We start from the raw sequence: 14,020 nt of genomic DNA on the forward strand, positions 1-14,020 counted from the left end.
ACACGGGTCCTAGTGCCCGCCATGTTCCTGCACGGCGGGAGTGAAATGCAGGTCTCCAGTGTGTAAGGTATGATCTTCATTCAACCCGGTAACTTCCACAGAAGGTGGACGCGACATAAAAATGTAGTCACAGCAGTAAACCCGTATTCAAAAATACAAAGAAATACATCCACGCACAAGGGCTCTAGGACCCAGAGAAGACAGCCTGGCGGGCGAGGGGCACACCTGCTGAGACTGATCAACCGGAGTTTCTTCTTCAGAAGTTCAGCCTGGAGGTCCGCCGCCCTGCCGTGGTGCAGTCGTGTAGATGGGCATGTTTGAGTGATATTAGTGCCATCTCTGCCACTGAATGGGGGCACCGAGCCCATCGCAGTGAGCCGCAGCGCCGGAGCACGTCGTTCGGGTGGCCGGGTTTCCACTGCATTCCGAAATAGAATCTGCCGCTGGTTCCGATCTGTTTATGTCCCGAGTGGAGGAGAAACGGGAGCAAAGCTGTTTTGGGGTTTAAATGTGTGGGGGGTGGTTTGGGGAAGGGTGCATTTTTGGCTGACGTACGCGTTCAGGTCAGCCTAGCAGAAGCAGAGAAGACTACCTCGCCGTCCCAGGTCTATTTTTGTGTGTCCTGTCATATGAGCTGTGGGCATGCCCGGGTGAGTCCGACTCTCACGCTGTTCTGGGTGGGTTGCTTTTCACGCCACAAGATCAAATGCATTGAGACTGAGATGTAACTTTCTATAGCTCAAGGGAACAGTCGTTTAGGGGAGTAAAGCGAGATGAACAGAAACGCCACATAGACAAGGACAGGTTTGCTAATACTGTCGGAACAAATCGGGGCTGAGGACGTTTTTGTGGGCTGAGCTGGCGGCATGGAGAACATGTGTGAGGGTCTCGAAAAGGAGATCGTGGACCAGCAGCACCCGGCTCCCCCCCAGGCGAGTGAAAACGGGGTCCCCTTCCAGCCCACCGCCACCCTGCAGCCCCCCTTCAGTGTGCTGCTCTCCGCCGCGCTGTACTGCGCCGAGTTCGTCACCGCGGCCCTGCTGTGCAGCCACTACAACAGCGACGACCGCTTCTGGATGGGGCTCACCATCACCTTCATGTTGGTGCCAGCGGTGTTGATCCAGCTGGCACTGACCTTCATACACCGGGACCTGGGCAGAGACAGGCCCCTGGTTCTCTTTCTGCACCTTCTGCTAATGGGACCAATCATAAGGTGAGGGTGCAACTGCTCCGTTGTCGTGCCACCCCATGCCATTCAGTTTGGGCAGTGGGCATTGTCTGTGTTGGGAGAGGGCTTTTATTTGCGTTTAGCATATGCATATGTTGAGAACAATTTAGGTAAAGTAGTATGAGGTGTAATCAGGGAATGTACATGCATTATGCAGTTTTAAATGTATATTATAAGATGAGAATGTATAATATTGTCAATGATGAACGAAAAGGCGTTAGTTGTATAATTTTGTATACCCAGTGTTATTTTAATAGGTCAGCACTCTTTGCCACACGTTATTAAGAAAACCTCTGATTTTAAACCATACCAGAAATGCAACTGTGACATCATGAGAATAGGGTTTCATTGCTATCTTTATTTATGAACCACATATTGACAACAAAACAGATTTACCATCAATTACCCAAAAGGACCTTGTTGAATGTTTGTCCAAACAGTAGCGGAAGTACCAAAAACAGTGCAACAGTTAAACTTGGGTGTTGTGATCTAAAAACAAGTTGATGCTTGCATTCTGCACATCAAAGGGCTTGTTTATGTTTCAGTTTTGTTTTAGAGAGCAGTAATATTTGCTGTATATCCTCTCCTAAAACTGATCTCCTGAGCTACCAAATGATAATTGTCCTGTCAGTGGCAAGATTATATTTATACTTTTGAACTGATTGGTTCCTGGGTAGCCTTTGAAAATTAAACTAAATTATAATGTTTGAAATAGTTTGGGCTATATTTATACATTTAACACCATTTCAACTTAAAGGCCCAACCGTTTACTCTTTCAAAACCAGAAATAAAACCAAACGAACCCAAATACTTTGGAGTTGTAAGGCTTCGCGAAAATAGTTGAAAATTGTAATTGGCATTTTAGATCCTCACTTAAATTTCTGAACATGGTAGGTTTGTTTTTCTTTGGCTAAAGATGATGGTCTATAAACCTAGGGTGCTAGAAAACCCTGCATGAATACAGCCCTTTTAGAACCCTTATTTTGCTGACCATTTCTCCGCACAATTTCTGATTTGGTCTCCAGTGCAAATCGCCTCCCCATGAATGTATTTATTTGTAACCATGAGCTGGGTGGACCTGGGCAATGTGTTAGTTTACTTGAAAGCTGAAAATGTGTGGCAACTTTTTAGCTGTCTTCTTGATTTTAAATATAGACCAGCACTTCTCAGGGTGTGGGAGTTGGTGGAGATCAGGAGTAGATGTTTTATGTTTTTGATATGGAGCATTTTTATTCAGACTATGTTGTAATGCCTGTGGGAACCATTGAAAGGCATTGCTTGCATTACACAGTCATGTTGCAACTGGTCCAAACTCATAATTGGGAGTAAGAAGAAACTTGCAACAAAAACTTGTTTATAAGGTATCAGTAGGCTAGCCCCACAGGCTTACAACTGATGTGTTTTATAATTATTATTCAACCTTTGCACTGTCAAATTGGCTTAATGCATTGATAAAACTAGCTGAGTATCCTTTCCCGAGTCTGTGAGTTCTGTAACATTATCTCTGAGAGTTTGACTGTGTGGCATATCAGGGTTCATTTTATCCACTGTTTAATATTTAAACTTTTTTTTTTCAGTCAACCTGAAAAAGCAAATTAAGGCTTGCCAGTGATTATGATATAACTATTAAGCAAATGTAAAAGGACTGATTTAATGTTCCCAGGGTGTTACCTATGTCTATTTGCTGGATCACTTAGTTTCACTCCGCGTAACCTAGCCAGCAGGTAAACCTTTTCATACACCGTAAAGATTAAAGTGTGACGAGTAGCTAAAATTTGCACAGGTCTCAAAACACAGTTAATGTTTTACCCCTCAGTCAATATCCAACATGCGAATCTGTCTCACAGATATCTTGAAGTCTCTTATTAGGGTTATTTAGCATGTCTGTTGAGCCTCGGGTTCCTGTGATTGCCCGCATGAAAGGAGGGTGGGGAAGGAAGCTCACACGCTTATTGGGAGCCGCCTTGTAGAAACTAAGCTTTTCAAATATATTGTAGTGTATGAATTTCTGGTTCCATATAAAACTTACTTCATACAACATGCTTAAATGTAAAATTATTGCAATACATTCTAATGCGTCGTCTGGAGAATGTGGACATAAATGGGCCAACATGTACAGACACCACACAGATGAACCCTCCAGCATTGTCCTAGACTTTCCAGGAATTGTTAATTTTCAGGACACTGTTGAAAGAAACCAGGAGAATTATTTTGAATAGTGTATTTCTATACACCATTATGGATAGGCTTCCAATGACATTACTTGAGTATCTGCCAAGTTAAGGAAAACAGTTTTTAGACCAGAGTGTCCAGTGGTTTGTGACAGCAGTGCGGTAGAAACAAGATCAGAAGTCAGCCTTGATAGGAGTTTAAAGATAGCAGTGCTGGAAACCGACACAGAAGGTCAGGAGATAAGGCAATATTCTTGATGCTGGTGTTTTTTCTGTTTATGAGGCTAAATCCATATATACTTACTTTAAATAACAATATGCATTCAAAGACATGTCTTTCGTGGTTGGGGCTTTTCAGTTGCTGTATATTTGTCTGATTGCTTCCTGATTTTACGGTTCAAATAGTTCTAGTTAACTTGGCTTTAAGGTGCTTTTATGAGCCTGCTTTCCAAGGAAAATAGTTATTTGCTCTGTCATCATGACGTGAGGATTTGGCCAAACCCCCAACATTCTGCTTTTCTTTGCAGCGCTTTTCTACAGTTTAAATAGTCTGACTTTGGAAAGTCACATGACTCAAGCTGCCTTGGACTGTGTTCAGTACTTAATCTTAAAAAAATAAAAAAATAAATTCTTCATGTCTCCCATGCATCAGAGCAGGGAATTCCTACTATGGTGTTTAATTTGGAAGGATGTCTTTGTGAGCTTAGTCTTCTGGCTTTTGATATATGTTCTCAGTCTGTACAACTATGGTTCACAACAAATGTCCCCTAAACTTTCTTGGTTGGAATACGGTTATGTTTTTTGGGGAATTTAGTTTAGCCTGTGATCTCTGCTTTGTTTTGCAGATGTTTATGAGTTGCAGAGAAGCGCAGTTGCATCATAGGACAGCTCAGCCACAGTGTCTGCTTAAATGTGTGTTTCACTGGTTTCTTAGCAACAGCGAGGCCTACGCAAACAAAATTGGTGTGCAGCATATTAGTGGACTTTCAGATCTGTAGGATATAAGTGATCACTTTCAGATTGAGTAAACCTTTTTCAAGGCAGGAACTCAATTGATAAGCTCTTGTTATATTTTTATATTTCATAACAAAATAATGTAGCCTTGAAAAACAGTAGTACAAGTAAGTGTTCACCAGATTAGAGTAGTTAGTCACATAACTTAAATACATTTTTAATAGTTATCTTAATTTTCATTGAATTCATTTAGAAATGTCATAGCTTTCTGAAACCAGTGAACCACCCTACTCTGATAGTGAGCTTCCTATTTTGCCTGTTGTGCTAGCCCCGTCATAGAGTAATGACTCATTGTTCCAGATGTGGTGAAACCTGTTTAATACAAAAATGAGCTTGTTTTCTTATTGATTTGTCCTGTTAATAATAGGGGATTCTGCAGAACTCTTTTAACAGTATTGCAGTTGAACAAAAGCCAGTTATTGCTTAATCTCCATCACTCATTCTGGGAGGTACTTACTGGTATTGGAGCTTGTTTTAAACCTTAAATAAAATTAAAAAATGTTTTTTCCTAAGTAGAAGTGCATTTTAAAACAAAACCAAAAGGAAAATATTGAAATATTGATGTGAATCTTTTTTTATTTTTACTGGGAATGGAGACTATTTGAATGTTCCTGTATTGACTGGTGCTTGAAATGTTATAGTCAAGAAGGTTAACGATGCAGGCCAGTGCACTGTTATGCACATGTTATTTAATGTGCAGAATGATGGGGAAGTGATGTGTGACACAGAATTATGGGATGAACCAGAAAGTCACAAAACAACCGTTTGAAAGCATGGAGTTCAGTTTGTGTGGAGAGAGCTCCCCATAAAATACAGGACGGCTGGCCCAGCTGTGTACAGGCTTCGGTGTAATCTCGCTTCAGTATGGTGAGCTCTTCTGTTGGAATGCGGTTCCCATGATGCAGCAGGGTTCTCTTCGCACAGTGCCACAAAATGAGAGGCTGTTATTCCGGGAATGGAGATCAGACAGTCCCAGGCAGATGGGTAACGTAGCTATGATACTATAAAAGAGTTTATTAAGTGATAACAGGGATATATGTATCTTTATAATTGCTAAGTGTTTGCAGTAACAGTGTGTGCACATTCTTTGTAATGGAAAGACCTGGGACAAAAATAATACCAATAGAGAAAATAAAATCTGCAGTTTCCTTTAATTTTTAAATTCTATTTTTGTTAATTTTATTTTTACGATTTCAGTAAAGTGGAACTGGGTCCAAGCAAGCAGTCTGTTGGCCGTCTTGGTCCTCTTGCTTTGTTTAACGTAAGGAAGGTGTCATAGCAAGAGGTGCCCAACTTCCTTGAAGGGTCAGGGTTATTGTCTGTGCAGGTCTGTGCTCTGATTATGCCATGCTCCCGATAAGATGAATAGATTAATTTGCATCATATCAGGATGCATTGTCATCTGATAATCAGCGACAACTCTGCTGTATTACCTGGAAAACCGGAACTGTATAACCATGAAATGAATTTATGTACAGGGAGGCAGAAATAAGGGTTGCCTGTTTTCTGTTTTTGGTTGCTTTATTTATTTGTACCTACTTTCTTTTTACCTTCTTGTGGAGCAGACTCTTTGTTGACCAGACTGAAGAGTAAAGCTATTGTTCTGATGAGTTTCAATGTAAGAGAGCCAGGCTGTGTAATTGATGAAACTGTATCTAGGCCTGCTGTTATTTTTAACTGTGTGATTCAGTGCGTTCCCTGCAGGCTTTATTCACGTTTGCTTTTGAAGAATCTAATGCAGCCACTAAACTGATTTCAGTTTGAGCAAAATCAGAAACTCAGCATTCAAAAACGTATTCTGTTTAAGAATGGATAGTATCTCATTATCTTTTTGCGCACAGTGTTTAAATAAAGCTGACCATTCTCAACCAGGCTGCAGCAGCTGAAAATGAACAGGCTTCTGTGTGATGTAACCGGGTGGGTTTGTGCAGCTGCCCCAAGGGAAGCTGGTGATGTGCCAAACAGCGACTTATTTCTCCTGGTTAAGCTACTAATCTGATTTTTTTGATATGCACAAGTTGTTTTTGTTGTTGTTTTCTCTGTAAAGAAAGTAGTAATTGGGAAGATCACAACTGACAATTCATTTATGAAAGTTAAGAACCATTTTATAGAGGGTCAGAAAATGCCAGTAACTTCACAGTAAGAAAATGGTTAGCTTGTTTCACGGTAGAGGTTAGGCAAGCAAAAATAACTTTGCAATATTGACTTAATGGGGAAGGATGACTGAAGTATGTAACATTTACAATGCTGTAAGCAGTACTAAACATTAACATATCCCTACATAATTGTGTAAACCCCTCACGTCTGCTCACCCCATCACTGCTGTTCTGAAGAAATCGGCAATAAAAGGTTCAAATTCTACACTTATAAAAGTGTGCTCTCAACCCTCAAAGCATTGAATAGGTTCACTCCAAAAACTGAATACAGGTGCTGACTAAAAATTAACCACCAGTACACTAAGCTAATTAAATATGTTATGGCAAACATTGTATGCTATGCATTGCATATTTCAGTTATGGGAGGAAAAAAGCTTGGGAGGTCATGTGTATAGCTTCCTTTCTTATCTATGTATAGAAACATCCGTTTACTTCTTAAGTGTTAAGAATTTGCATATAAATTCTCCTACTCCCTCTTCTGGTGACAAAGAAAAGTGCTTAACTGATTTAAAAATAGAAAAGGTTGATTGCAACCCTTAAAGTTACACATCTTGATATTTTCTCTGTTAAGAAGCTGCCCCTAAAAGGGGAAAAAACGAGAAGTAGTTACACTTCAAAGATCGGCACTCATAACCTTCATATTAAACCCCTTTTCTCTTGAAGTGAATATGAAAATGTATTTAAATGCAGGAAAATATGCAAAACATAAAACATACCCTGCAGCCTATAGTAGTAGTAGTAGTAGAAGTAGAAGTAGTGCTTCCTTATGAATGTTTAGCCTGGTCTTATCAGGTCAATTGCAATGAGCTCACAGAATTAGTACGGAGCTCTGTACTAAGTTACGTACTAGCTAGTATGGTACTATCTTGGGATTATCCCCAGCTGCAGACTAAAGTTAGTACCCATTGCAATGCATATAGAGGAGGAGCAGTGATGGAGACTAGCTGATCCCCAGCTTTAGTACCGTACTAAGTGAAGTCAGTGAAGAGGCCAGGCCTCAACTAGCAAATCTGATCAGAGCGCCAGGGCTGACATGCTGCTGCTGCGCATTGGCAATGCTAAACATGTTAAAATGCAATGGTATAACAAGATATAATGCTACATTTATTTTAGTAGCATAATCGATAATACAGGTTCTTCAGAAATATTTTTTTGTTTGTGAATGTACAGCACTGGAAAAAAAATGAGACCACTGCAAAATGATCAGTTTATTTTGTTTTACTGTTAATAGGTATGCGTTTGGGTAAAATGAACATTTTTGTTTTATTCTATAAACTACTGACAACATTTCTGCCAAATTCCAAATACAAATATGAATGGAATGGAATGGCTGCCATACATGTAGAGATGCTGATTTAAGAAAAATTTGCAGTGGTCTCTTAATTTTTTCCAGAGCTGTATATTTATATATCATTTAAACTCAAGACGTATTTATGGCACAGAAATAGGCTATATAGCTAAAGCTAAATTGCACTTTGTTTCCCCAAACAAAACCCAAACACATTATCTAGACTAGACATGCAATACATTGGTCTTAATAATTTAAAAGAAAATAACAAGTGTAATGCACAGGCAGAGGTTCAGACCCGGTACATCCAACACCGCTCCACACTAACTGCGGTCCTGAGGGGAGCTCTCAGCGCTAAACACAGCCCTGCCTGGGCACGGTATTCTAATATACCAGTACCCTCTTGGCATATACACAACTACTACTGCACTACTAAGTCGGCTATTGGTTACATACAGCCCACTATATATAGCTTCATATTATGCATATAATATTGCATTATAATTCCAACTGGAGCTTTCAATAGTCTATATTCAGATATTTGAAAGCATTTAATGAAACCTTGCAGCCGACAATTTGTACACTGGTTATTTTTTTAGCTATGTACATTTTTATCCATCTACGCCAGAGCATTTGCCGGTAGTCTTACATTAAAAATATATTGTCCTTTCAAAAACAAAAACGTAAATGTATTTTATATGTAATATACACTCACCTAAAGGATTATTAGGAACACCTGTTCAATTTCTCATTAATGCAATTATCTAACCAACCAATCACATGGCAGTTGCTTCAATGCATTTAGGGGTGTGGTCCTGGTCAAGACAATCTACTGAACTCCAAACTGAATGTCTGAATGGGAAAGAAAGGTGATTTAAGCAATTTTGAGCGTGGCATGGTTGTTGGTGCCAGACGGGCCAGTCTGAGTATTTCACAATCTGCTCAGTTACTGGGATTTTCACGCACAACCATTTCTAGAGTTTACAAAGAATGGTGTGAAAAGGGAAAAACATCCAGTATGCGGCAGTCCTGTGGGCGAAAATGCCTTGTTGATGCTAGAGGTCAGAGGAGAATGGGCCGACTGATTCAAGCTGATAGAAGAGCAACTTTGACTAAAATAACCACTCATTACAACCGAGGTATGCAGCAAAGCATTTGTGAAGCCACAACACATACAACCTTGAGGCGGATGGGCTACAACAGCAGAAGACCCCACCGGGTACCACTCATCTCCACTACAAATAGGAAAAAGAGGCTACAATTTGCACAAGCTCACCAAAATTGGACAGTTGAAGACTGGAAAAATGTTGCCTGGTCTGATGAGTCTCGATTTCTGTTGAGACATTTGTTGAGACAGATGGTAGAGTCAGAATTTGGCGTAAACAGAATGAGAACATGGATCCATCATGCCTTGTTACCACTGTGCAGGCTGGTGGTGGTGGTGTAATGGTGTGGGGGATGTTTTCTTGGCACACTTTAGGCCCCTTAGTGCCAATTGGGCATCGTTTAAATTCCACGGCCTACCTGAGCATTGTTTCTGACCATGTCCATCCCCTTATGACCACCATGTACCCATCCTCTGATGGCTACTTCCAGCAGGATAATGCACCATGTCACAAAGGTTGAATCATTTCAAATTGGTTTCTTGAACATGACAATGAGTTCACTGTACTAAACTGGCCCCCACAGTCACCAGATCTCAACCCAATAGAGCATCTTTGGGATGTGGTGGAACGGGAGCTTCGTGCCCTGGATGTGAATCCCACAAATCTCCATCAACTGCAAGATGCTATCCTATCAATATGGGCCAACATTTCTAAAGAATGCTTTCAGCACCTTGTTGAATCAATGCCACGTAGAATTAAGGCAGTTCTGAAGGCGAAAGGGGGTCAAACACAGTATTAGTATGGTGTTCCTAATAATCCTTTAGGTGAGTGTATATATACACACATACACTCCCTTTCAAAAGTTTGGGGTCACTTTGTTTTCCATGAAAACATACATGAAATTAGTTTAAATAGGAAATATAACTAAATTAATAGGAAATACAGTCATTGACAAGGTTAGAAATAATTATTTTTAATTGTGATTGTTCACATTTGTGTTTTAGTACGGTACTATCCACAGTTATTCTGTAGCAGGAGCAGGACTAAGTTAGTCCCGTACTCAGTCTCCTCTAGAGGGCAGTAGCAGTGGTTTTGGGGTTCGTTGCAATGGGGACCTGTGTTAGTCCGCAACTGGAGACTAATTTCAGTCGCCAAGTTCGTTGCAATGGGTATTTAACTTGCGGACTAATTTAGTACAGAACTGCATACTAACCACAGGGATCATCTCCAGTTAGTACGCAGCTTCCAGTTTGTTGCAATTGACCGATTTGTGTTTAATTTAATTGCATGGGTGCAGTGTGAGATGGCCCCATTGTATGGTGCCAGTGTTGCTGTGTGAGTCATTCCACAAGGTCGGGCTGAGGTCTTGATTGGACGTTGTGTATTTCAGGTGTATCGAGGCCCTGGTGGTGTATTTCCGGGCCGGGAAGCAGGAGGAGCCGTACGTCACCATCGCTAGGAAGATCCGACTGAAGCATGGACGAGGCTCACCCATGGAGTGGGAGATCGGACACTCGGAGCGTAAACTGGCAACTCACCGCAATGCCTTCAAACGCACCGCCATCATCCAAGCCTTCCTGGGCTCCACACCCCAGCTCACTCTGCAGCTCTACGCCACCATCCAAGAGAGGCACATACTCGCTATAAGAGGTATGCCCACATCTACATCCATCACCTTCACTAACACACAGGAAATACACGGAGAGATCTGTCCACCATGCCAAAGAGAAGCATTTAATGACCCCTCTTCTGACCCAGCCACTACCGTAGACTGGGGATGGGGTGTCATAGTCTGACCTGAGAGTTGTTCAGCCAAGATTATGTCCACTCTATTAACAAGTAGAGTATTGTACAGAAACACTGCAATGGATTTGTAAGAGCTGGAATTTGATTGTGCCTGTTTTATCTGTAAGTCCTTAATGCTAAAAGATAGCAGTATAGCAGTGTCAACCCATTATTTGTATATTCAAAGTGACTGAAATGGAAACGTATTGATTTAATATCTTCCAAATGTGTGACTTAACAGGTTTCTGTTTAATATTTCCAGTTGCTCTGATGGTGATCGCACTCATCTCCATTACCTATGGTGCCCTGGTCTGTAGCATCCTGGCCATCCAGATCAAATACGACGAGTACAAAGTAAGGCCCCGGCCTGCAGCTTACATGTGCATGGTGCTGTGGCGTGGGCTGGAGATCGCCACCCGCGTCACGGTGCTTGTGCTCTTCAGCACGGCGCTGCAGAACTGGATTATTCCCATCGTGGTGATCAACCTCCTTGTCCTCTTCTTCCTGCCCTGGGTGGATTTCTGGAGGAAGAAGGCCTCGCTGCCCGAGAATGTCGAGAAGAACTTCAGCAAACTGGGCACCACGGTGGTACTTTGCATGGTCACTTTCCTCTATGCTTGCATCAACATGTTCTGCTGGTCCGCTGTGCAAATCAACCTGGCAGACAGAGATCTCATTGAGAAGACCCAGACCTGGGGGTGTTTGGCTGTCTACTACACCGTGCGATTCGTGGAGAACACCGTCCTCATCATCCTGTGGTATTTCTTCAAAACTGACTTCTACGAGTACATCTGTTCGCCGCTGCTGGTGCTGCAGCTTGTAATCTGCTATAGCCTGGCCATCTTCTTCATGCTTATCTTTTACCAGTACTTGCACCCCTGCCGTCGCCTCTTCCGGCACAACGTGGCCGACTGCCTGAAATGCGTCTGTTGCTGCCATGGCTCACAGGCTCCTCCTGAGAAGGCCCAGAGCCAGGCCCTGACGCAGCCGCCACAGCAGCCCCCGAGCCCTAACACTGAGTTACGCGAAACAGACATCACAGATGACATCATACAGGATGCAGCATGAGTGGCCCCTGCTGGTGTGACAGACTCATTTTGTGCCTGGTCTACTGGCCACAGTGGGGGAGCACTTGACTGAACTGTATGATGGCTGATGACATCTGTTCGCTTTGGAATAAATGGGCAGAAAAAGCTCAGCACTGTCCAGAGTGTAGCAGCACTGTGAGGATATGCCAAACTGGCAACAATCCTGGAAACCTACAAATGTGCAGTTTTGTTGTTTTTGTGTTTTTTTTGGTTTGTTTCTTTTATCCGTTGTTTTGCACTGGTTTCCATTTTCCAAAGACAAAATGTTTACTGAGTTTATGATAAAGTAAACTGATTTAAACATGTCAGTATTTCAGTAAAGGAAGAGGAGGGGGTAGCTGAACGCATATATTTTTTAATATAAATATTCATAGTCTATCTACCACTGGAGACCAAAGAATGTACTCTGCCAAACACGTAGGAAATGTACATTTTACAACGGCAGTGAAAAAACTTGGAGATCCAATATTACTCAGGAGGTACATGCAATCCAAAGGGAGTGTGCTGCAGTCAAAGAAAAACTGAGAGCCATTAACAAGAGACATTGCATCACAAACAGTCCAGGTGTCCGGGGAGCTTGCCAAGGAATTCTAGATCTTTAAACAAAAGAGAACATTGATACAATGAAAGAGCATTCGAATGAAAGCACCGCTACTCTCCAAACACGGTCCCTGGAATTAAAATGTTCAAACCACAAGAATTCTGTACCCAGAACGCTACCTGCGATACACCCAACTCTTCGCATTAGTCTAACACATAAGATACCTCAGAGTCGAGATGTTGATTTGTTTTTGTGCTTTTATGCCCGAAAGCCTGATAGGAGATCAAAGGCTATAGAAAGATACAAGAAGAATTAAAATCTTCCGTTAAGTGCAACCTTTCACACACCAGACCTTAAACAAGAAAGATTGTTTATTCTCTGCCTGCCTTTTTTTGTTTAAATCCTGGGCGTCTGGTTTTCCACGAGAGATTATACATCTAACAAGCTGTGTTTGGTAATTTAAACTTTTCATTTTAATCAGTCCAAATAGATATAAAGCCCGTTTCACTGACCTTGATTAGGACAAGTCTTGGTCCACTCTACTTAAAATTTGAGAGTAGTCTATGGCTAGTGCTAATTTGTCTGTGAAATCTGATCATAGTTTTTAAAGTTTGTGTAGTCATGTAATACCACTGTTTTGCAATAGGTTACCATATCATTTGGTCTTCTCTAGTAAACGAAAACTAATTTTGAAGTGCATTTTTACAAGCTTCTTTGTGTGTGTTGAACTCTGGCTTTTATGGTGCTTGTGTTTGTGAAGTAATGGATGAAGCCATGCACAAGAGGCTTTGGCTTTAGACAAAGATTAACCATTCCTAATTTAGTCTGAAGTCCTTTTTAATGTCGTTAATTGAGAAATTCTGTATATCTAATGTCCAGTTTGCTTGGACCGGTACACTGCTAGTAAGCCCACAGTTCAGGTAATATGGTTTTAAATAGATGAATAACTGCTCATGCCTACATATGTTCTAGGAATAAAGTGCTTAACTTGACAGTCACTGCTTAATGTGAAGCAAAGCATGGAATCGCAAAAGAGATGTGTGTTCTGACACTCAATGCTGTTGAAGTTATTTGAGTTTAAATGTGAGTGCCTATGTACTTCTGCATTGAACCTGCACCTGTAAATAAAAGAAAAATATATTACAAATGTCTGTCTGTTACTGTGTTTCCTGTACTGACCAAGAGGTGGGAGTAAAGATTCAGCTATCAGAATGGATTTTCTTACAAGGCTGATTCCAAACCAAAGCACAAAGCAATGTTTTGAAGTTAAATTTACATTTGCTATAACATAATACAGTTAGATATAAAATGTACCTCTAAATAAACTCTTGGGTAAGACTTTGCACACTCTCCTTAAAGCTAAAAACAAATGTAATTTAGGTTTCTTGCACTACCGGTAAAGAAATGCACAAGTTAAATATATTCATTAAACTTAAAACTATTTACTGAGCTGAGTTAAGGAGTGTTGTGTAATTATTTATAAATGTACAGGGCTGCTAACTGGAAGATTTGTAGATGAAATAGTAACCCTGGAAGGGGGATTTGTTTAATTAGACAAATCTCTTGTAACTTATTTAATGATTCAAAACCGGAGATAAAATCGTAAAATAATGATTATACAGCCTTGGCAGTCTTCTCACAGA

At 41.1% G+C, this 14,020-nt stretch overlaps 1 protein-coding gene across 1 annotated transcript; it reads left to right on the forward strand.

The window, feature by feature from the left end:
- Positions 1 to 31: 31 nt before the first annotated feature.
- On the forward strand, positions 32 to 13,518 carry xkrx (XK related X-linked). The gene is made up of 3 exons (XM_066715043.1): positions 32 to 1,213; positions 10,354 to 10,613; positions 11,011 to 13,518. Exons 1-3 carry the CDS (start codon positions 867 to 869, stop codon positions 11,814 to 11,816), a joined length of 1,413 nt encoding a protein of 470 aa, XP_066571140.1. The 5' UTR covers positions 32 to 866; the 3' UTR covers positions 11,817 to 13,518.
- Positions 13,519 to 14,020: the final 502 nt, after the last annotated feature.

The sequence above is a fragment of the Amia ocellicauda genome, chromosome 10 (assembly GCF_036373705.1).
Source record: "Amia ocellicauda isolate fAmiCal2 chromosome 10, fAmiCal2.hap1, whole genome shotgun sequence".
Taxonomy (NCBI): domain Eukaryota; kingdom Metazoa; phylum Chordata; class Actinopteri; order Amiiformes; family Amiidae; genus Amia; species Amia ocellicauda.

Bases quoted from the DNA above. Each gene is read 5' to 3' on its own strand.
- xkrx (XM_066715043.1), top strand. From the start codon at position 867: ATGGAGAACATGTGTGAGGGTCTCGAAAAGGAGATCGTGGACCAGCAG. The intron at 1,214-10,353 runs GTGAGGGTGCAA...TGTGTATTTCAG, and splicing joins CTAATGGGACCAATCATAAG to GTGTATCGAGGCCCTGGTGG. The intron at 10,614-11,010 runs GTATGCCCACAT...TAATATTTCCAG, and splicing joins GCACATACTCGCTATAAGAG to TTGCTCTGATGGTGATCGCA.